General features: G+C 32.9%; 3 protein-coding genes across 5 annotated transcripts; 2 read left to right on the top strand and 1 right to left on the bottom strand.

Annotated features, from left to right (window-relative positions):
- Positions 1 to 1,493: 1,493 nt before the first annotated feature.
- Positions 1,494 to 11,182, bottom strand: LOC123208763 (adenylate kinase 1, chloroplastic-like). The gene is made up of 4 exons (XM_044626286.1): positions 10,776 to 11,182; positions 3,239 to 3,379; positions 2,494 to 2,766; positions 1,494 to 1,940 (listed from the first exon to the last, which is right to left on the bottom strand). The coding sequence occupies exons 1-4, from the start codon at positions 11,082 to 11,084 to the stop codon at positions 1,797 to 1,799; spliced, it is 867 nt and encodes a 288-aa protein (XP_044482221.1). The 5' UTR covers positions 11,085 to 11,182; the 3' UTR covers positions 1,494 to 1,796.
- A 2,209-nt stretch (positions 11,183 to 13,391) lies between these two features.
- On the top strand, positions 13,392 to 16,790 carry LOC123221345 (thioredoxin-like protein AAED1, chloroplastic). 2 transcript variants are annotated; one of them, XR_006503257.1, is made up of 10 exons: positions 13,392 to 13,667; positions 13,736 to 13,880; positions 13,983 to 14,028; positions 14,356 to 14,415; positions 14,820 to 14,856; positions 15,058 to 15,137; positions 15,291 to 15,382; positions 16,026 to 16,086; positions 16,352 to 16,443; positions 16,608 to 16,790. XR_006503257.1 is itself a non-coding variant. In XM_044644191.1 (9 exons), the coding sequence occupies exons 1-9, from the start codon at positions 13,421 to 13,423 to the stop codon at positions 16,391 to 16,393; spliced, it is 810 nt and encodes a 269-aa protein (XP_044500126.1). In that variant the 5' UTR covers positions 13,393 to 13,420; the 3' UTR covers positions 16,394 to 16,584. The 2 variants fall into 2 exon arrangements, 1 of the variants encoding a protein (XP_044500126.1); XM_044644191.1 differs by lacking the exon at positions 16,608 to 16,790 and having other exon boundaries at positions 13,393 to 13,667; positions 16,352 to 16,584.
- Positions 16,761 to 19,207, top strand: LOC123221333 (DNA topoisomerase 6 subunit A). 2 transcript variants are annotated; one of them, XR_006503256.1, is made up of 3 exons: positions 16,761 to 18,072; positions 18,670 to 18,717; positions 18,829 to 19,207. XR_006503256.1 is itself a non-coding variant. In XM_044644176.1 (2 exons), exon 1 carries the CDS (start codon positions 16,775 to 16,777, stop codon positions 18,056 to 18,058), a length of 1,284 nt encoding a protein of 427 aa, XP_044500111.1. In that variant the 5' UTR covers positions 16,761 to 16,774; the 3' UTR covers positions 18,059 to 18,072; positions 18,829 to 19,207. The 2 variants fall into 2 exon arrangements, 1 of the variants encoding a protein (XP_044500111.1); XM_044644176.1 differs by lacking the exon at positions 18,670 to 18,717.
- The last annotated feature ends 4,726 nt before the right edge of the window (positions 19,208 to 23,933 follow it).

The following is a 23,933-nucleotide window of genomic DNA, read 5'->3' on the forward strand; positions in this document are numbered from 1 at the left end:
TTTTTACAATATAAAGGAAGCATTTGGTTAAAGACTTATAAAAATTATCCAAATAATCTATCTTTTATTACTTACATTTCTTTATTTAGTTTATAAGTAATAAAATATTTTAATAATCTTCTATTATCAATGACGATATGATAAGTAATATAAGAGATAATTTGATTATCATTTATACCTTAGGTATTAAAGATTATCATTACAATATTGATTTTATTGTAACTATAACTTTATTTATTAATCTTTTAAAAGTAAAAAAAAAAAAATCTTATTTTCAATTAATATAACAAATAACATAAAAATATTTTAGAATAATTAAACCTAAAAATATTTAAGTATAAAAATATATTAAATTTTTTTATTATTTATAATCAAACACAATAATTATTTTTATTTATTTATTTTTATTAAATTTTATTAAATATAATAATAATTTATAATATAATATATCTTTAATATAATCTTTTTATTTTAATAAAAAAAATATTTTTTAAATCAAATGCATCAAAGGATGATAATTTATTATTTCAACAAACCATGGGTCAGAGTCGATTGGCCTAGGCATAATACATGATTTAGTAAATTGGAGAGGTGGAAAGCAAATGGTATAATATGAAGTCAATGCTTTAGCACTCGTCCACTTGATAATATCCATCTCCGCTTATCCTTTACCGTAATCAGTGCTCCAAGAATATATCACAATCAAGATTACGAGCATTATCATCACATTCAACACTTGTCCTAAGTATATCCTGTAAAACTTAAAAAAGTATGGAACTTGATTTCAACCAATGTTAGTTCAAAAAAGGGCCCACATACAGGCACGTGAAGCATATATGCCTTGATTGTAACATGTGCTCAATACACAGCCTCATATAGCCTCTTTTGCATATTCAGCTTTTCACTCACATTATTATGGCCATCTTTAAATTGGCATATTTAGCAGGGCACTTCTCCTTTCTTTATCTGGCTAACAAAAGAAGATGCTGTTTCATTCACCTGCCCACCAGTCCTTTCTCAAGTACTTTCTTTTCCTTATTCTGACTACCAAAATCCTCACAGATTATACTGAAATCGCTTTCAAAGACATTCTTCAGATTAGACCCTTTCATTCAATAAATTGGATACTGATTAAGTTTTATGTACCTGTGTTAACATACTGCCTGGCAAACCATAGCCAACCAGCTCAACCAGTTGCAATGGCAATTCTGATTCGCCAAACACAGGTTTGGAATGTGTGTTAGGATAACAATGGATGCAAAATTATAAAATAGCAGAAACACAAGAATAGATCATTTCAAAAGGAGATGCAAAATTGACAACATAAATCTCAGGATATTCCAGGAATATATGGGTCAGAGGGATAAGATCAAGTTTCATTCAACATCTACCTTACAAGTATTCCAGCTCAGAACTTTCGAACATGGCATCAGCACAGCGATATAACCATGATCTTAAGTCACAGCAACGCAGTATTGTTATAACAGTAGAAATACAGTATCAGTCTATCATTCACTGATGTCAGAACTCTTATTGTTACCATAAAAATAGTGGGGTGATGAATATTCTTCCCCTCTGTCTAATTCCGTTACAGAAAAAGATCTTTTAATATAAAAACACAGTAGCCTAATGAGGCCTCGTTTGTGATCTAATGGATGGTTAGATCGTAATTATTTTAATTCAAAAAAGGGAATAAATTTTCTCTTTTCCTTATGCAAAATTGATAAGCATGCAACATTTTTACATGCAAAGAATAACAAGACTTACTATTAAAAGTACATCAAGTCTTTAATAGTTTATGCTGCAGCAGACTGCTTCTCCTCACAGTCATCAAGATTTAGCGCCTCCAGTAACTTTGGCCAGGATTCAGTAATTCCTCCAGGCAGATCAAATTCCAACAATTTTCCTTGACTGCGGTAGAAATCTTCCACAGGCTGACTCTGCAGGTACAACAGGCAGAGAATTAGAGAGATTAGCGATACTGCAAACAATATCGGAACATAATAAATCACTATTTTTCCACATAATTTGAGGAAAAACCATTGTCAACCTCTAATATAACCACAGAACTGCAACTTAAATTGGTAAATACATTACTTCCTGATAGCATAATTTGAATCTATCGATAAATGTACATAAAAAGCTTGACTGTATATACCCAAAAGAAATTATCTGTGCTGATAAAAAGATGCAATTCTTATACACAAAAAAATTGTTTAAAAGTAAAAAACCGGTTCTGATACATTAAACAAATAAAAGTATGGAATGATTATTTGCATATGTTCTCAATGACAGGCATAAATAAATGAGAAATCTTTGGTGAAAAAATCATACAACTAACCAATAAGATGTAACGGTATATACAGTTCTTTCAAAATTTTCCAATCATAGTAAGAGTTAGGTGAAATAAAGATATAATAAATGCACACATCACTATATTTTATTAGATTGTTGTAAAGATGACCCCAAGACTTCTTGTCAACAAATTGATACCTTTTCATTGTAGACACGAAGTCGTGCTTTCACTACTTCTTCAGTATCATCTGCCCTAGTGATGAGCTTTGACATACAATGGGATGGGGGAAGAAGAGGAGCCATGCTAACGTCTGGGTTACCATTTTTGCCCTTGACATTGATAGAAGCCACATTGAAATTTCCCCCACATTGACTGCATATTCTCCTCCCAAGACATTTCTCAAGTAAGACATCTTCCCGCAACTTCAGATTGACAACCAAATCAATATCGGTTACTCCTTCTAGTATTTCCTAAAAACATAGACAAACAAGCAATCAGAGAATTAACTAGAAGAAAGAACTATAGGGAGAAAAAGAGAAGAGAACAGAGACCCATTGGGTCAAGAAAATAGAGAACACAGAGTTTCAAAGTGAATTCCATTGTGCTAAGAGGCAGTATCCATTATAGACCAAAGGATGAAGCGCCTTATTTGGTTGGTACTTAGGATAGGAGAATGTCATAAACAAGTAATATATTCTAATTAGGAGCATCAACTTTCATAATACCATGAAACACCCAAGTTGAACAAGCAACTAACATTGGGCTAAGAAGAGTAAAAACTCACGTGGGTGATCTATTGAGAGTACTGTAAGGACAATTAGCCAATCCCAGAAAACATGGACCAAAGGTCAACCATTCAAAATCAGATAAGATTTTCATAGCAGAAAGCAAAATAGGAAAAAAAAAAAAAAAAGAGGTCTTCATCAAGAGAAAGATACTCACTGCTTGTTTTACTGTTCGAGGAAACCCATCAAGGATAAAACCTGATTCCCCCTTAGCTTCCCCAGCCTCGAGTCTCTTTGACAATAAGTTGAATATGATTTCATCTGAAACCAACTTACCTTGGTTTACAATCTCAGCGAGCTGCAGAAAACAAAAAAGAGAACATGAAATATTTTAGTTAGATAAAAATAATGACATTGCACATAAGAGCACATTTGGCTTGAACCTATTACTTTTAAAATGTCAAATTTCAAATAGCTAACCCTGAAAAAGCAAAAAATTCAGGGCCTATGCTACAGTCTCAAGAACTAAATTTGTTTTTAAAATAACATGCTACAATATGCACTTGAATTTCAATTACCACACAACAATATCCACTAAAGAGGACCATGTATTCCTAAAGCCCAAAACCATCATAGCCACTTCTTTAGAAGTTAAAAACTACTGAAAGAGATAATAATCCAAAACATTGAGAAAGAGATCAAGAGAAACTAGAAATTATTAACCCAAAAGTGCAGATAACATATCACTCCAAATGTAACTCCACCGCTATCCGACTAGCAACTATAAATACAGGTATAATTTGCTGGGAATGTACTAACATGAAAATCCCAAATAATCCTTTTTCTGTTTATTTTCACGGGCTATTTATTGTGGTCTTGCACCCACTCATCTAATTCTAATCCACCCTCAATGGATTTCTTTTTATTGTGTCAAGAATTTTGCATCACCCATGAAAATACAACTACTACCTGAAGGGTTTTCGTGATATTTATTCTAACAAAGAATGCAATGGAAACACATAATTATAATAATATTTGACCACAAAAATCCATCCACATAGATCTAGGGGTGTTATACATATATAAAGAGGGATTTCAAAACCAAACTAGCGTTTTGAGGCTCCTCCTCTAGAAATCTACTTCGAAGTCATTCCAAATCCTTCTACAACTCCCTACAAAATAGTATGGTTTCTCTAGTCCACATAGAAGCAACCACAAACACAATATAGTTTATTGGGCGATGAGAGAAAATTTTCATCAAATTTAGGGAGGACGGCTAGATAGATTAAATTAAAAGCTTCCATGGCTTATCAAAATGTCTCAATTTATATGAGACATATTATAAACATAATTCCATCTTTATATACTCTACACCTTGACTTAAGGTGTTTGCACTTTTAGCTCAATTATTTAATTTATATTAATTAGGCCTATTAAGGTGCTTAATATTTATACTTAAATACTACTGCACATTTTCAAAAATCTAAATTCACCAACTTCAGGATGCCTCGAGGCAATTCACTCTTTGTGCATTTATACCCTAATTCAACTTCCAATAATCATATTTCAACATTTGTTTGAATCCATAAGTGTAACTCATCGATTAACATACTAGACTAGCTCATTTTTCCAAGGATAAAAACCATTGGTTGTGATGTAATCACATCTATTACAAGGTTTAGTAGTGGCCTTTGACAAAGACTTGTCAAACTTTGAATCCATAGTATGTAAAAAACACAAGTGCATCTGGATTCATTTTAGCATCATTGTAGGTTTTGATTTTATCATCATGAATGACAAGCACAATACTATCAAGAGTTATGAGAATCATAATTCCCACGCACTCACGATGTACCTCACCACACCTATGCATTTCCTGCGTGTATACTAAGGTGATTTACTTCACCCCATTAAGGATCCATGTGACCTCTTTACGATGATCAACCATTTCATGAGGCACATCAATTTGTCTAGTGTCTATTTCATCTCATGGTATAGAACTCATGTGAGTCATATCTTCTTCTCACTAGTTCTTTTAAAGAATATTCTCTAAATGAATCTCCAATATAGATTTTCACCTACTCCGGATCGTCAAGTTTTCCTTAGAATAACCCACAAGATACACTTATTAGATTTATGGTACAACTAACTAAAGTTAATTGTTTAACACTAGTGTCACTACCATATTCAAATAAGTCATTATGTTTCAACCCAATTCCTATAACACAAATAGTGAGCTATACATGGACCTAAACGACACACAACATTTAGTGTGGGTCGCAATCTCTAGGATAAAACTAGATTTGAGTCGAGCCTGTTTAAACTTCGCTCAAACAAGCTCAGTTTAAGTAAACTCGAGCTTTGGGAATATTCGGCTCATCAAACTTGCAATCTTGCAAAATTCAATACAAATAACTAAAACGATGTCATTTTAATCAATAAACATTAAAACAATATCGTTTTAGTACCGAGCCAAACTCAAAACTTGATTCAAGCTTAACTCCTCTCAAGTAAGATGAGCTCGAACACCTTTGAGACGAGCTTAATTTCACTGAAATTGAGACGAGCTTAATTTCACTGAAATTGAGACGAGCTCGAACTTGGCTCAAATCTATCCCTACTCTAGGGTATTACCCTAGCATAGTGTGGGTAGGTAAATTATTATAACTCCCACTACACCTTAATTATTTATTTGAACTCCACAGATGGACAAACCTAAGTAGTTGAATACTTTTGCTAACTTATTGTTTATTTCATTCTTAAATTCTTCGAATTTCTTCAAATGATTCAAATTTGTGCATTCGAAGATTCACAAATCATATTTATTGAAATTATCAATAAATCAAATGAAAATAAAATAGTTATCTTTGACACAAACTGTTACTAACCAACATTCGTCACTAGGATAATGCTTAACAATTAGATAACTCTACCACTGTTTTCAGTGAAATCGATGTAGTCATATTGTCTAAAAGACTTATCTAGCATTCATTCGCAACTAAAAGTCGAACAAATCCAAATGTTCGTTGTGACTTAGTCACTCGTGTCAATGTCAGGTTTCAATTCAAATCACCAACCATTAAAAGGTTAACATCACTCTTCTGTTGATTTTTTATCGGTTGGATAACCATAATGTCTTGCTAGTGACTACTCATGGTTTATGAATAAATGACTGATTAATTACAAATTTATTCACCATCAACATGATAAAGAACATATGGATAACATACAATAGAAGGTTAACAGTCATGATTACAAGGTTATGTATTTATTATATATAAAGCAAATCATACTTGAACATTATGGTTTCAAGCTTTATTAATTAGTAAATATGGATCTAATCATATCATGAGAGGTGTTTTACTCATTATTAGACTTAAGTGTATAAAATTAATACATTAAGGGTCAAACAGTAATAATTCAAAGTTTAAGGGCTGAAAATAATTATTGGAAGTTGGATTAGGACTTAACTACACAAAGAATGAATCAGCTTAGGGCATCCCAAAGATGGCGAATTTAAATCTCTAAAAATGTGTTATAATATTTAGGAATAACACATTAATAGGTCTAATTAATATAGATTAAAAAATTGGATCAAAAGTGCAAATACACTAAATCTAGAAAGGGAACTAGGATTATGATATGTCTCATATAAATTGAGACATTTTCATAAAGCCTAGAAACTTTTATTCTCCCTAGCTGTCCTCCTTAAATTTGATGAGAAAATTCTCTCCCATCTACCAATAAACTATAATCAGCCAATTTATACAATCTAGCAGTTGCAAGCGCCCCAGAACACCTTTCACTTGTTCTTGTGTTCATGATTGCCTCCGTGTGGATGAATAGAGGTCCTACTATTATTTTCTAGGATGTTGCGGAAGGATTTGAAACAAATTTGGGACGGATTTCGACAAGGAGTCTCCAAACACAGGTTTGGTTATGAAATATCTCTTCATTACATGTATAGCACCCTTAGATCTATGGGGATGGGTTTTTGTGGTCAAATTTTATTATTATTATGTATTTTTGTTGCACTTTTTGTTAGAATAGGGATCACGAAAACCCTTCATTACCTTGAGCATCAAAAATTATTTTCCCAATCTTGGATCTACAAGTGGTAGAGCTAACAAACAACATGATTAAGTTCTCCATTCTATGCAAACTTAATGAGAAACCACTTGTTGGAAACTTTTGGTCCAATATTTTTTTCCAAATCTTGAGGGAAAATATTATAGAAGGGTTGCAAGGAACTCTAGAGTAGGTTAGCAAATAGAAAGATCAAGAATAGGATCCATAAGAGCAAAGCAGCTCCAAAAAAGAAACAAAACCATTCCGATTCTAGCTAGTGATATTCTACTTGATGGACTTACTTTCTCCAAGTACTCCTAGTTGGCTTGTTTAGACACATAAAGTGTATTGCTTAGATTTCATCTTTTGTTGGACTTAACTTTCTCTAGGGGAAAAAATTTGGTTAATTAGACAAAATCAAAGTTAGATTCTCTGATGCAACTATTCTTTCCAAAGTCTTACAAAAGCCACATGTAATTTGGTGCCATGATTAATTGTAAATTCAATCCATGTGTCCTCAAGTTTGGCAACATTTAAGAGGTTAGATGGGTGGTTGGAATTAACAAATAAACCCCTTCCCCCTTTACAAATTGTTGCACTAAATTGTGAGAAAATTGAGTAAGAAGAGAATAGCATCTTAGCCTTTCATTATAACAACAGGTTAAGCTGCTATTCTCTTCTCATTCAATTTTTTCTCAATTTGGTATTGCAATTGGTAAAAAGGGAGAGGGTTTGTATACTAATTCCAGCCAACTGCCAAAACCAATGAAATGTAACCTACCTTAAGGACATATGGCTTCAATGTATAATTAATCATGCCACTAAATAACATGTGGCTTCCATATGGACACTTCATATACAAAACTTAAAGTCACTTCTTGCTTGGTCTTTCTTTCTCTATTTCTCTTGGTTTCCAAAGGAAGAACAAAGATCTTACCTATGTAGATAAACCAAGGAGCAAGGAATGACACAATAAAATTAATAGAAGAATGAAGAAGTTGCCCAACTATGAATTCAATTAAATTAAGCATTGTTGCTCAACTATGATATTAATTAAATTGAGCATTTTCAAGATCAAAAAGCAAAAAGTAAACGTTGACTAAACCACTTTGAAACTCAAGCCAACTCTCCAGGGCTCAACAACTCAGTTTTAAAATAATAATCTCTTGTTCAAGGTATATGGTCAATCCTCGATCCTAGGGATATATTCTTTTATTCACTAATATCCTGGATTCAACACAATAGTACTCCTAATAAAGAGGAATACACTCCTAGGATTAAGGATTGATTGTATTCCTAGAATTAACATTAGTCTAACACCAAGCACACCATTAATTTAACAGTTACCTATATCTCCATCTCTTCTTTGCTCTTTTATGGGGAGTTTCTTTGATTGAGCTATAGAGGAAACAAACTACCAAAAAAAATCACAGTGAGCCAAAAATATAAAAGCTAGCTCAACAAAGGGTAAGATCTACAAGAAACAAATTCACTTAAAATAAAGGTAGGATCTTTGCCTGTCCCAAGCAGACCACAAAAAATAACATCTTTGGTCTTTATTGGATTTGAAAAGGTAGACTAGAGGGCCACCAAAAGAATCTAAGTGACCAACAAAAAAATAAGTTTTTAAGAGAAGCCAAGCCCCATCATAGGTTATTTTAAAGAATACAACTTCAAAGAGTCCACCACAAGGTCATACCGATTTGAGTTTCTCAAAGAATCCATGTCCACAAAAGGTAACACCAAAAGATCCTAAGTTACACTAAAATCTCCAACAAATTTCCAAAAAGTAGCAGTTTCCTTGTCTATAAGAGCCACCACTAAAAAGATTAGAGGTATATGCTAAGAAAATTCATATACAAACAACTGGGTGAAATCCAGTCAAAGAATTAATAGTTGATGACTGATAGGAACCTAGCTTAAATTTTATTAATATTGAAAGAAAATAATGTTGGCAACAAGAGATGTCAACTCCTCCCAAAAGCAAATAAAAGTGTCTTTCCCATCCAAATCAGCCCTAAGGGGCTGCCCACAGCCTAAACTGCCCAAAAGACCATATTATTCTACTCCCCTATTCCTCCTACTATTCCACTTTCATTCTCTCATATCCTAAAATTTTATCCTAGTTTAAATTTATTAAATTCCTTAATTATCTCAAGCTAATTCAATCATAATTTTTATTTTGATTTCAGTTCTATTATTTTCTAATCCTATCATAATCTTATCATAACTTTTATTATGATATCAAGTTTTTCCAAATCCTATCATTACCTGCCCCTTTGAAAACTACCTTATCCTCAAGGTAAGTAAGGCAGGTAAATGGGCCGGTAATGATAGAATTAGGAAATAAATGATATCATAATAAAAGTTATGATAAGATTAGAAAACAATGCAATTGAAACCAAAATAAAGATTATGATAATTTTATGACTGAATTAGCTTAAGAGAATTAAGGAATTTAATAAATTTAAACTAGGATAAGATTTTAAGATATGAGAGAATAAAAGGGGAACAGTTGGAGGAATAGAGGAGAAGAAAATTTTGGTTTTTCGGGGCATCTTAGGCTGTGGGCAGCCCCTTAAGGTTGATTGGGAGGGGAAAGACACTTCTATTTGCCTTTGGGAGGAGTTGACACCCTTGTCGCCAACACTATTTTCTTTCAATATTAATAAAATCTAAGCAGGTTCCTATCAAATGCGTAAAAACTATTACAAATAAGTCCAAGAGCAAAGACATTTAATATGATTATAGTCTCAAACTAAGGATGAAACTCAAACAAATTTATAATTTATGTATCCAAAAGTGCTAATAATGCTACAACCAGACACTTTTACTGACACTCTAGCATTGTTAGACTAGAAACTAAAAGTATAGGCGTAATTCACAGGCAAAGATACAACATAAAAACACCACCAGACACGTCTTTCTCACTCCTAGGTCAACCTACCAAAGATCTCGCTTGAGAGTGCGTGGATTAACTGAGATTCTACTGGCTCCTTCATTGTGTGCCTTCCAGAAGCCATTAATTATGTCCCCACCCAAATATCCTGTCTTCCAATATATAGCAGGAGGACACTTTTCAATAATTTATAATTTATTTGGTGCAGCAGAATAATATGTTTTGATTTTGTACAGACCCAAGAGATTGAGATAGAAGAAAAAAATCACACTAGTGTACCTTTACTAAACAAAAACAAAAAGCAACCTATTGTAAAAGAGCAGCCACATAATTCATTGTCATCTCATCAACATAATCCAAGTCATCATTACTTCATCACCATTCGTATCCATACTCTCCATAGACTAGTTTTTGCATCATAAACCAATAGATCATGAGAAATCGCTAACAGCCACAAATCGATCACATGTCCTTACAGACAACTGATTGTGAATTGAAATTCGTATAAGGCTAAAATTAAATCAAGTGCAATTATGACGAAACCAACTTACAAGATTAAAACAACATTGTTTCTACAACCTAAACTAGAAGATATCTCATATAATGCCAAATTATCATGTCTTTCAGCGGATCTGAAGCCCAGAGAGAACTACTCCAGAAGTTCAGCTTCACATTAGTAATACACGGTATGCACCCTCGGTTCATATATATAATTGAAAAGGTGATGAAAAATAAAACATCATGAATTAACTAAAAGAATTTAAAAAAAAAAAAAGGATTAATGAACCTGGTTAGACATGGGGCCAGAAGAGGCGAGTTCTTCACGAACAAGATCACCAGTGGCAATATGAGGTACACCGAGAAACTTGGAGAGACGACCGGCGTATGTGCCCTTGCCGACACCGGGGCAACCCAGAAAAACCCATTGGACATTCCAGTCCTTGGGATCTTTACGGGTGAAATTGTTGATTTGAGAATAGGGATTGGACTCAGCAATGGCAGCCGAAGAAGAAGAATAAAAGTAGAGAGCTTTGGCTATTGACGAAAAGGAAAGTGAAAGTGAAGACGATTTTGTAAAGCGTGCTAAAGCTGCCATTGTTTTCAGAGATTGAAGAGAGCGGCAGCCGAGGAACTGGAACTCGAGTTAATCCACCGACCACTACAGGCTTTAGTTTCTATGGTAAAATTAGTCTCCAAAAGTTGGAAATTAATTAAAATACTTATCGAATTTGTTGTTTAAACTTTTTTTTATAAAATTGATCAATTTTTATCTTCTTAAACAAATAGAATTTTTTATTTTAAAAATATCTTTCATCCAATTTTTTTTATTTACTGCAGTTTTTATAGATTAAATTTCTCCTTTCATATTTTCACGCATATGTTTACACTTTTACATATTTTTACATCCGTTCAAAAAAATACACCATTTTATATTCATCATTTTTTAAAGATATAAATGTATATAAATATCAATTATTATATCTTAAATTAATTTATTTTTCATCTGTAAATATTATTCATTACAAAAAAATTAAATTAAATTCATATATTTTAAAATATAAAAGTTTAATCTATGAAAACTGTTGTAAATAAAAAAAAATAAGATGAAAACTATTTTTAGAATGAAAAATACAATTTGCTTAAAAATATAAAAGTTGAGAAATTTTTCAAAAAAGGTTTAAGCGGTAAATTCGGTATTTGTTTTAAATAATTTCCCACAAAAGTTTGAGCCTTGAGGTCAAATTTGATTTTGTTTTATTTTTTATTTTTCTCTGAATAAATATAATAAAATTCTTGTCTGGTAAAACAAAAATGCCCAAAAAAAATTATTTTTTCCATCTTATTTTTTGTAATTTTATAGAAGTATTTAATTTAAAAAATATTTAATTATTAAAATTGAAAGATTAACTTAAAGATAAATTTACTTAAATATTATTAGGTGTAAATTATTATTATTATATTTGATAAATTAGATATGTATAAATAATTATTGTGTTTGATTAAAGATAATAAAAGAATACTAATATATCATTTTAATTAAATATCGTTAAGTATAATTATTTTAAAATATTTTTTTTATATTATTTATTATATTAATTGAAAATAAGATTAATTTTGCCCTAATAAAATTAATAAATATGGATATATTTATAATAAAATAAATATTATTTAATAATTTTTTAATACCTAAGGTGAATATGGTAATCTGATTACTTTTTATATTACTTATCATATCATCATTGATAATAACAAATTATTCAAATATTTTATTATTTACAAACCAAATAAGATAATATAAATAATAAAAAATATATTATCAAACTAATTTTTAATCTTCCCTAACTAAATGCCCCTTAAGAAGAAAATGAGAAATTTGACCCCAGAAAAATCATAAATTTTTCCATATTTCTCTAATAAATTTAATTTATGAATTAATATAGTATATTATCTTCTATTATACAAAATTCTATTAATATGACATTGTATTTTCACTCAAGCAAAAATACTAAACACATATTTTGTAAAATAAATTTTATAAGTGTAATTTGACTTAACTCGTCGAATGACATTCGAAAATGCAACTAATTATATAAATTATAAGACCAACAACTCCGATAAAAGTTTCTTTCACAAAGCAATGTGCCAACACATTTTCTTAGTGTATCTCACATTCATGGTCATAAGATTGTTAGTGTAATCTCGATAATTATTATTAATTCAAATTATCAATATTATTATTAATCTTATTTATACTATTTTGTTCAAAATATGTAATTTTTTTTTTGTAAAATTAAGGTGAGAATCATAAGAAGTGATTGTTTCAATCTAGTAATTTCAACAAATTTTTTTTTTTTGTAAAAATTGTTTATTTATTTCAAATTTACATTATTATAAAATATTAATATGATTTTGAGTTATAATTTATGAAAAAACTAATCAATTCTAAACTATAATTATGATATTTTAGATCGCTATATTTTTATATACGTATAAATGACTTTTCAAAAGTTTTAAAAAATTAATTTAGCTCATTATATTTATTATATCGATTATATTTGTCGCGCATATTATACTTACTCTATTTATAAAACATTTATTTTATCATATTTTCACAAATTATAAACTAAAATTGGACTAATCTTTCATATTAATCTAAATTTAAGATAAGTAAACAGTTATTAAATTAAAAGCAACAACAAAAAAATTAAATTTGATGAAATAAAGATGTAAAATAAAATAAAATCATATAATTGTACAAGTCATCAACAATTAATTTAGTTTTTATTTTTAAAAATATTTTTATTACGTTAGTTTTATGAATATCATGTAGTTGCCCACCCAGGGAAATAAGGTGAGACCTACAACCTAGTCATCAGTGTTCATCGTCTTCCACGTGTTCGTCTCACCTCCCAGAAATGGATTAACGGCTGCATGAGCAAACCAACCACTGGCCCCTCCACCTTTTCCCTTTGCTTTCTCAGTTCTCACTCGGACTCAGTCATGGCGATTTCTCTCTCGTTCAACACTCTCCAACTCAACACCTGCACCAATCATCTCTCGATGCGTGCGTTTCCCAACCAATCATCAAACCTCAAGCTCCTCCGCTTCTTACCTACCAATTTCACTCACGCACAGCCAAGCCGCCTCTTCGCTGCCTCTGCGGTCTCTAATTCTCCAGGCGAGTAAAAAGTTTCTCTTCTTCTATTTTCCTTCATTTTCTGTCTTCTCATGTTGTTTTGTGAACAGGAATTGAAGCTTCTAGTTCAGTTGGCGAAGAAATTGTGAATTCATTGGACAGTGTGAAAGTCTTTGATTTGAATGGAAACGAAATTTTGGTTTCCAATTTGTGGAAAGATCGAAAAGCGGTTGTAGCATTTGCTCGTCACTTCGGGTGATGACATGATTCACTTTCTAGACATCCGTTTAATTAGTTAGTATAGGAGTTCTTTGAAACAAATTTTTGTACTCTTTTCTTAAAATTATTTGCTTTCAGATGTGTGCTTTGCCGGAAGCGAGCGGACTATCTTGCCTCGAAGAAGGTAAGAATTTTTTAAATGCCGTTCATACAACAAATTAACGACATAATGTATCAACGAGATTTTTAAGGCATAGTTAATATAATATTTGTGCATAGAAGTATTATTAACCTTTCCAAGTTACCCAAAAAATAAAATGCTGACATTTTGATGTATGATATCTTTACACTGCGGAGAGGACAATTTACTCCTGCTCATTTTTGCCTACCTTGGGAGATGCCGAGATAGGTCTATGGAGGATATGGTTCTTTTTCTGAATTTGAATAATTTGTTATAAATGAGAGAAGAGAGAAATTTACTCTTCAATACTATTGTTTCAATAAATGACAGGATGTAATGGATGCATCTGGCGTGGCTCTTGTTTTGATTGGACCTGGTAGTGTTGAACAGGTATGCTTTTAAAATGAATGTGGAGTTGGTACTTGGTAAGATATGATAGGATTATTAAGGAGAATGAAATCATTACAAATCATGGACAACGCAACTCTTGACATCTGTCTGATTTGATGATTCAACTCTCTTTAATTAATCAAGTTCTTTATTCATTCCCTCTAAAATCCCTGGATTAAACTGAATTAGAATCCTTGGTTCTTTGAGCATTGAATGCATATACTATAAATAAGTGTGATCCAGAAGACCATCTTTTGGCTGTGTAAGAACAGAAGTTCACTTGAATATTGTTAATCTTATTTTCTATCTTTGGTGCTTCATTAGAAACATATACAGCATTCTGTGAATAAATTGATTGTTTTAAATGTGTGTCTGTTATGACCATCAGTTGTAATTTGATGTAGGCAAGAACATTCTCTGAGCAAACAAAATTCAAAGGAGGTACATCTCTTAGTTTGGATTTATCTGATGGCTATGAGAAGTACATTTTGAGGGAGGCTCTTCTTTGTTACTATCAACTAATGATCATTGAATTTTTAACATTCGCCCAACAATTGATTTGTCTTCCCAAAAAATGTCTTTCAGCCTTATTGCTTCCATCCTATTGCAGGCCTCCATAACAAATCTTGTTGTTTGTTTCAGAAGTTTATGCAGATCCTAGTCACTCATCATATGATGCTTTAAGTTTTGTATCTGGGGTTTCAACCACATTTACTCCCAAAGTATGTGAGAGAATTCCATATGACTCAATGTATTTGGCTTGTTATTGATGCATAATCAATAAGGATTTTGGTGGCTTGGGTGTTCATGTCTTTGTTATGAGATGTTATGACTAAGCTTAGAATTTCTTATTAGCTGCTGTCTTAATTCATTAGGCAGGTCTTAAGATAATACAATCTTACATGGCGGGTTATCGACAAGATTGGAAGCTTTCATTTGAAAAGGATACTGTTAGCAGAGGTGGCTGGTACGTTAAACCTTTTGTTTAAAATGCTATAATGCATCATTGTGGACATTTAAAAGTTATAACATCCTGTAGGAGAAGTTTCTTAGACATTATTTAATGGAACTTACATTATGCTCATTAAATTTATTTTTCTGCTCATTGTTTGATTTGGGTCAACCACAGATATGGAACAGAACTTTGTTAGCTCTCAACAAAGAACAGAACTCTAATCAGTATAAATTTAGTTGAGAGGACAGGTTTTATAGCATCCATTAGGTGCACTGTAGTACATATAAATTGCTCAAATTATTTTTGGGATGTGCTTCAACAAATCGGAAGAGGCAAAGCATAAGGATAATTACTTGATTTTGACAACAATTTTTTGTTGAAAAACGTATGCTTGAGCTACTTCATGGTTGTTGTACATGAGAATTTTTTGAAAATCTAAACTTTTTTTGAAGTACATGCAACACGACGCCTGCCCTTTCATACTTCATTGGGTTAATTTAAAACTTTCCATGGATGTAGTACAAATACAGGGACTACCAAAGCTCCCATTTTTCAGTCAAATTGGTGCACTTTGATGGCCTGATCATGTGGTGTTGCTTTTGTTTTCTAAATCTCTGTAATAAGATACTAATGTGTGAAATCTGTTTTTTCTCAGGAGACAAGGAGGAATTATAGTTGCAGGACCTGGTAAAAGCAATATATTGTACATACACAAGGTCGGTTCTCTATTTTCCCATTTTCCTCTGTCTGTCTTAGAAAATTGAAAGAATATTGTTACCTTTTCCTCTAAATCCAGTGATACGTCCTTGGATTGAATTTTTTTACTAGCATTGGAAACTTTCGTTTGCTTGGACTGGTTCTTGTCATCAAATTGATCCATTCTCTTCCTACAATACTATTTCCCTTTTATGTTTAATTTCTTTTAACTACAATCTGTTTCATTTATTCGACATATCATTTTTGATATATTGTCTCAAGCAGGATAAGGAAGCAGGGGATGACCCGAATATTGAAGATATATAAAAGCATGCTGTATGTGAAGAATTAGTGATCGGTAGTCATTGTGGTAAATGGTAATTGTTGGGTCATTCTCTAACTATTATACTTAGGATTTTGAGTTAGTGTATCCCTAAACGCTAAATCCTAATACTAAAATTTTAATTTATAATGAATTCTTATGTAATATTTATAAAAATCAAACATTAGGGTTTGAATTTTTTTGTATTATTCTTTGTAGAATATTGTTGATGTTTAGCTCTATCCCGCCAAAAACAAAGAATTCTGCAAATAAACGCGGTCGTTTTAGGAGTTTGTGCCACAGCAAATGAATTTTCTTATGTCAACACCGTTCGTGCTCACTACTTCACTTGCCCTAACGAAGGATTACATTACATTGCCCGCAAAATGGCCGACAAGAAAAGGAAACAAAAACGTCGGCGATCCGACCTGTCGTCCGACGACGAAGCCGTACTGCCCTTCAAGGATATCTTGATACCCGACTCTGACCTCCTGGAAACCCTCAAACAACTCCTGGGGGCCCATAACGCCGTGTCCACCTCCACCTCTTCATCCAAACCGTTAACTCTTTCGGACCTCAATCTCTCCGCCACTTGTCGCGAAGTCACCGACCTCTCCCTCTCCTCCGTCCAATCGGCGATCGAAACCCTAATCCTCCAAGTAGCTCACTCCATTGTAGCCGGTAACGGTTTCTCCTTCCAAGTCCCCTCACGCGCATCCACCAACCAGCTCTACGTCCCCGAACTCGACCGCATCGTTCTGAAGGACAAATCTACTCAACGTCCATTCTCACACGTGTCATCAGTACGGAAGTCCACCATCACCGTCAAAATCCTCTCTCTCATTCACCAACTCTGCTTGAAAAACATTCACGTCACCAAGCGAGACCTCTTTTACACGGACGTCAAGCTCTTCCAAGACCAGACACAATCCGACGCCGTTTTAGACGATGTGGCGTGTATGCTTGGCTGTACTCGCTCCAGCCTCAATGTGATAGCCTCGGAGAAAGGCGTGGTTGTTGGAAGACTTACTTTCAGCGACAATGGCGACATGATTGATTGTACCAAAATGGGAATGGGAGGTAAAGCAATTCCGCCGAATATTGATCGAGTTGGTGACATGCAAAGTGATGCATTATTTATACTTCTAGTTGAGAAAGATGCTGCTTACATTAGGTTAGCTGAAGACAGGTTTTACAATCGATTCCCTTGTATTATTGTTACTGCCAAGGGCCAGCCTGATGTGGCAACAAGGTTGTTCTTGAGGAAGATGAAGATGGAGTTGAAGTTACCTGTTTTAGCTTTAGTTGATAGCGATCCATATGGGTTAAAGATTTTATCAGTTTATGGTTGTGGGTCGAAGAACATGTCATATGATAGTGCGAATTTAACCACCCCGGATATTAAGTGGCTGGGGATTAGGCCAAGTGATTTGGATAAGTATAAGATTCCGGAGCAATGTAGGCTGCCAATGACTGAGCAGGATATTAAGACAGGGAAGGATTTGTTGGAGGAGGATTTTGTGAAGAAGAATCCCGGCTGGGTTGAAGAGTTGAATTTGATGGTGAAGACTAAGCAGAAGGCTGAAATTCAGGCCTTGAGCACTTTCGGTTTTCAATATTTGTCTGAGGTTTATTTGCCCTTGAAGTTGCAGCAGAAGGATTGGCTATGAGGGACTATTAAACGGTATGAAAACTACATAATTGTTGAGTGATTTCTTAAGTTATGTTTACTCATCTTCGAAATTAGCAATAACATTGATTGCAATCATATGTCGACTATTTATGTTTATCTTGGATTCATATGCCTATAAAAATATAGGTATCTAGGTCTTTGATGCTTGTTTATCTCTATCAGTCATGCTATATTATTCCAGGAATTAGTTTTGTTATACTTTACTTTCACTAATTGTTGTTGATTATAAAGTTATTGCCAAACTTATAGCTTCTGTATGTGTATTTCTGCAATTTACTGCCTTTTCTAATTTATCAGCAATAGTTGAAATATATTGATGTATGTACAAACAAAGAATACAAGTATTTGAAATTGATTTGAAGGGCAAGAGTAGAGTAATTAAAAAGAGCAAGATGAATAAATGGAAAGAACTTATTTTATTATGTTATGAGTACTACTTACATTTGACATAAACAGGTGTCTCTTGTCAGATACGTAGGTAGATACAGACTTATTTAGTTGTTTTTCTCTAAAGAAATTTTAGTAAAATCAAATTGAACTTATACAAAGTTGGTGACAAAATTTTTCACAAAATTGGCATTTGTGCAGGCAATGTAATCACCTTGTAGCACCACCTATTCTTCTTTGCAACCAACGATGCAATAATTTCTTTGTCACCTTTAACCTTTGTAGAATTTCAGGTCTCCTGGTTGAAAGATTTGAATTTGATGTGCAATCTTATCCTTCCCAAAAATTTTTCCAAATTAGGACAAGAGGTGTGTCCAAATCTACACTTTTATCAAGTGCTATAAGAGGTCCATCCGCAGAGACATTGAGGCCTAAACCATTCTGCAAAAGTTTAGTTATTGCATCTTTCACCTTATAGTTATCCTGCTCAGCTGGGTATGCATCTACTTTGTTGGGTCCTAAGATGATCAACATGTCAACTTTAACCAGAATCCCTGCAATCAGGATCCAGGTGAGCACTTGAATGTACCAAAACGCTGAAAGTTAAAACATTTCTTCATCTCATGTTACCTATTTGCATTAGATTCTAGTCTGCTGAAATTGCAACAATGTAATTGGTCTACTGGGAAAACCTTAGTGAAATGTGTTAATGGAAGACATTTGCAATTTACCTGCTTCATTTTTATTGCAAGCTAATTTAGAAGTAAATCACTTGCACCTAGGGAATGGTTCTCCTTGATCATCTGTAGAATTGCAAGAACATCGATCTGAGCTTCTACCTGTCATTACATAGGGTATTAATGATTATATGTCACCATGCGATTAGGTATTATTCATTATTGATATTCAAGTTTATGCTTATTTTAAGTGCACATGGTTTTATTGTATTATATAAACCCTAATTAGTGATGAGGTCGCACTTCCAAAGGAAAAATAATGAATGCTGCAAAATTAGAAGCAACATTTCTTCCTCTGAATTATATCATTGTCTAATCCATGTAAAATTGCCTGTTCTTAAATTATTCCAAGAAAAATAAAAATTCAATTTCCAACTGCCTGAAATCAACTATATGCCCTTGTTAGAACGCGTGGATCAACTGCTAGGTTATAAGCGGCGATCTTTTGCCAGTGTTCTGCTACTTTTCAAGCAATAGGCTCTGGGGGCTTAAGGCAGTTGTCTTATTGGGCTGAGCTCTCTTTGAACCTGCAATTTATACATACAATGGCAAGACGATTGACCAACGCATTTGCTTCATAGCAATGTGAGTTTTTTTGGATTTCCATCTGACAAACAAAATATCCATAATCATTTCAAGGGTGCTACAAGATCCAGACAGTCGTATTTATAAATTCCATCAAATATTAGCTACTACTGAATATCTTCCGCCACAGTATAAATTATAAAATTTGTCTATATTAACACGTGAATGTAAAGTCTCAAGAATTAATAAAATTAGTGAAATATTAGAATTTTCAAAAAGAAAGTTTAAGTTTAAATCTCTATTACTTTTGTGGGTTCTGTATGTTATGTTGCGAGGAAACTTATTTATGACACTGACAATTTCTAATTGAAGATATAAAAACTTAAATTTTGTTAATAATGGGAGTGTATATGACCGAGGGAAAACTACATCAAAGTTTGATACTGCAACACTTAACCAAATTTGGCTGTATCTGATACGGGACAATGTCAATCTTTGATATTATATTGTCTGATTATTTATTTAAATAAATAAGTTTATAAGATTTATCAGAACATGTATTCTCAAACCTCCCCTAACAAATGGATATATAGGGCTGGTCAGTATGTGATACTGGGAAAACAAAAACTTATCAGGCATATTTTAAGAACAAATATCATAAACAGTCCGGTCTTGTGAGAATAAAATAAACTTCACACCGTGATAACTGAGGTATATGCTACAACATCAGGATTGCACGGAGGGCAGAGAGAGCTGGGAACGACCGTATGAGGTAATCCCCCGTGTGTATGGATGTTGTGAATGTGTTTTCCCTAAATTTTTGGGTCTTAGGTTTTAACATGTGCTGTTTGTTTCTTTCTAGCGGGCGTGATCTCTTCCTTTCAGATTCTATTGTATTTTTTGTGGATGATGCTGAGGTATATATATTTGAGAAGTACCAAAGAAGGAATTATAGTCAATGGTGACCTGCATCTATTGTTGCTATGTAGCATGGACATGATGTCATGATTTTGGAGATGAGCTGACACAATATAGGCATACTGGAGCAATTTATTGCATTGCTGTTTCTTGTTTCTTTTCATTTCTAAGAAGTATTTGAGTGGCAGACAATTTTTATGACAAATTGACAAAAGCTCTATTTTGATGAACAAATTTGGGAAAGTATTAAGGCTTTGTTGTGAGAAATTTACCTTGGTTGGTTGCATAATTACGTTGGTTGTCAAACAGGTTCTGAGTTTCTATCTAAAAGAAATCGAACAACTTAAAACTGTTTGAGTTGCTACTAGAAACCAAAATGGGCAATGCAACTAAGTGTGGCCTTTCGAAATTAAATGCCAAATTAATTTCATAATGGTGTCATAATAAATAATGTGGGGTTGTTTCTGCTCATGAGTTGAAATCCAACTGGATTAGAAGGGGTAATCTGAGTATCTGTTTTGCTTATTCAACTTTTGGTCAATGGCAAGTCTGCTGGAGATGGACCAAGTTCCCCTAAAAAAGCAGTTTGGGATGATGAAGTTCTCCCTGATGATGACGACGAAGAGCTAAACAAACTCAAGCTAAGCGAAGACCTCAATCCAAATTCAGGAGCCTAGCCAAGACTAAATTTTGGCAAGCACAGAGTCTTCTGTTTTCATGCATTTTAAAGTGTTGATGATCAAGAAGGTAAGCTATTCTATTAGTCAATACACCTCCCGGATTACTTGCAACTTATCAGTAATACATTATTGTGTCATTAATGTCAAAATTCATAATGTTATCTTCTATTTATCATGTCAATATCTGTCCATAATATGTTTTGCAAGTGGTGGAAGAAGAAGAATTCGATTGTTGTTTTGCGATTAGGATGATTTCGGCTGGAAACTTAGGCCTTTTATATAGGTTGTTCTCATCTTCTCCTTTGCCAGGCAAATTATGGTATCTGTTTTTGATCTTGTCAGAACCCAGTAGTATAAAAAATCCCCATTCAGAGATTTATAAATTTGGCTTATATACATTGTTTGGATTATATAATAAAATTATATATATCTAATTTTGAATATGTTTATCATTTAGATATTTAATTATAAAATGATTCATTCTCATGATGCACATGATATCACTTCCATGGAGGACAAAATAAAGTTTCCATACAGACATAAAGAGGTGCAAAACAGCTGGTGTCATATATTTATGTTTAGTGTTCTGTCGGAAGCCAACCAGACATTTCATGTATAGAGTGGACAATTGAAAGACTATTGTTTATGTTAAAATCCTAGTGACAATCTTCATGATGGGGTATCCATTGCTTGCTGCACACGTTGGCTTCACAGCAAGCCAGACCAATCCAGTCTTCTCATAACGTAAGGCCCTGATTATTGCACGTATAAGTGTGAAATGTTTCATATAACTTGTTTGCTTTGTTGGTTGACTGGATGCTTGTCTTCAGCCTCACGGGTAAAAGAAGCAACGAGTAGACGTTGTATCGTGTTTGATTAATTTGGAATCTGTGATTTTGTCAGTTGTTATGAGTGATATAACATATTGGTCCAAAATAGTTTGCCCACAGTGACGACTGGACTTTTAGAGTCAAGTCAACGTTCTTGTTTAGGCATGGTCCTCAGCCCGGGCGTGGCTTGACACAGTCTGTAAAATTGCAGGTCATCCTTTTTCGACGGGGTTAGGTTAGGCCACATGTCAATTCGATCCCTTGGACATATTTAGTCTTAACTATTTATAAACTTCCAAATTATTTAATTGGTTGTGTCATAATCTTACTTAGAATTTCTCTTTTCTCTTACCCTTTTTCGATACAAGGTTTGAATTGCAAATATTATGTTGAAGGAAATTAATCACCGTCCACCTAAAGGATTGAATTTTGCATTCTTTTAGTCCCAAAATTCCAATTACCAGCCTGCTCAAAATGTCAATGAGCCACTTTCTTTAGACACAATCTGTCTCAATACTTTATAATTTCAACCTTCAATCTACATTAATATCTTTAATTTACTCTCAAGTCAGCAAAAGTACAGTAAAAATTTCAATTACAGATAAGGGATTGAGGAAAAAAAAAGAAGATTCAAGAACTTTGGTTATGGTTAGATTATAATTTTTTTTACTCATTTATTTTACCCAAACAGCTTTCTGTAAAGGGTAATTTGTAATTATAACAAACACACTAATCTGTTCATCAATTCTTTTAATATTAATAAGTTGGTTTTTTCTTATGCAATTTCTGCTAAGTGACATTCTGTCAATTTCTATGAATGGATGAAACTTGGTTGTATGATCACTCAAAAAAAAAAAAAAATCACAAAAACACAAATTTTTTTCAACAAAATATATATTACCAAATAGAATTAGAATTTTTTTTTCTCTAACGAGGAATCCATCCAAATCCATTTGAACTTTTTGAATTAAACTAACTATATTAAATAAGTAAATCTCAGATTTAATGACTAATTATACAACCAATGTACCAGATAGAATTTCAAAAGCAAATCTTCTGTTTTGAAAATTCCACGTCTTTGACCATCCAAATTAGGGGCATAGATTTAGTGTCTTAATTGATCATAAACCAGGATTTTTTTGTTTCCAAGTTAATGGCTTTAGCATTCAAAAACTCTGACCCACCCGCATGCATGGCTGGTCGGTTAGCTGTCCACTATGAATCTGAAATTGACCACCCTTTTGCAATTATTGTACTGTTTATTTGGGCACTGAAGGAAAAAAAGACACTGGGAAAGAAACTAATCATCAATTATTTGGCATTACTCCAAAAGCAATACAGCACAATTTCGAAAGCTAAGGGTGAACGTGTGAGATTAGATCTTTCGTCTCCCTCCCACCTCGGTTGTCATTTGCAATAGTAAATATTTGCCATAAATTCTTCCATGGTTGTGAAACATGAAGAATGAACAAAGTTTTCATGATACGGGAAGTTTTAGCAGAGAAAACATACATATGATTCTATTATAAGAGAAAAACAATGTTATGTATACCCAGTTTTGAACACTGAATAGGGTATTCAAATGATATATTATCATATGATTTGGTGTTATTTTTATCCTTAATTTAAAATCATCTAATCACATAATAACATATCAAGATATCTAATTAGGTATTAAAAACTGGGTATACGTAGTTTTATTAGGTAGAGAAAGGGTACATACACAAAGTCATTGATCATAGTCTAACAGTTTGAGATACATTGGAAATCTTTAT

The sequence above is a fragment of the Mangifera indica genome, chromosome 1 (genome assembly GCF_011075055.1).
Source record: "Mangifera indica cultivar Alphonso chromosome 1, CATAS_Mindica_2.1, whole genome shotgun sequence".
NCBI lineage: Eukaryota > Viridiplantae > Streptophyta > Magnoliopsida > Sapindales > Anacardiaceae > Mangifera > Mangifera indica.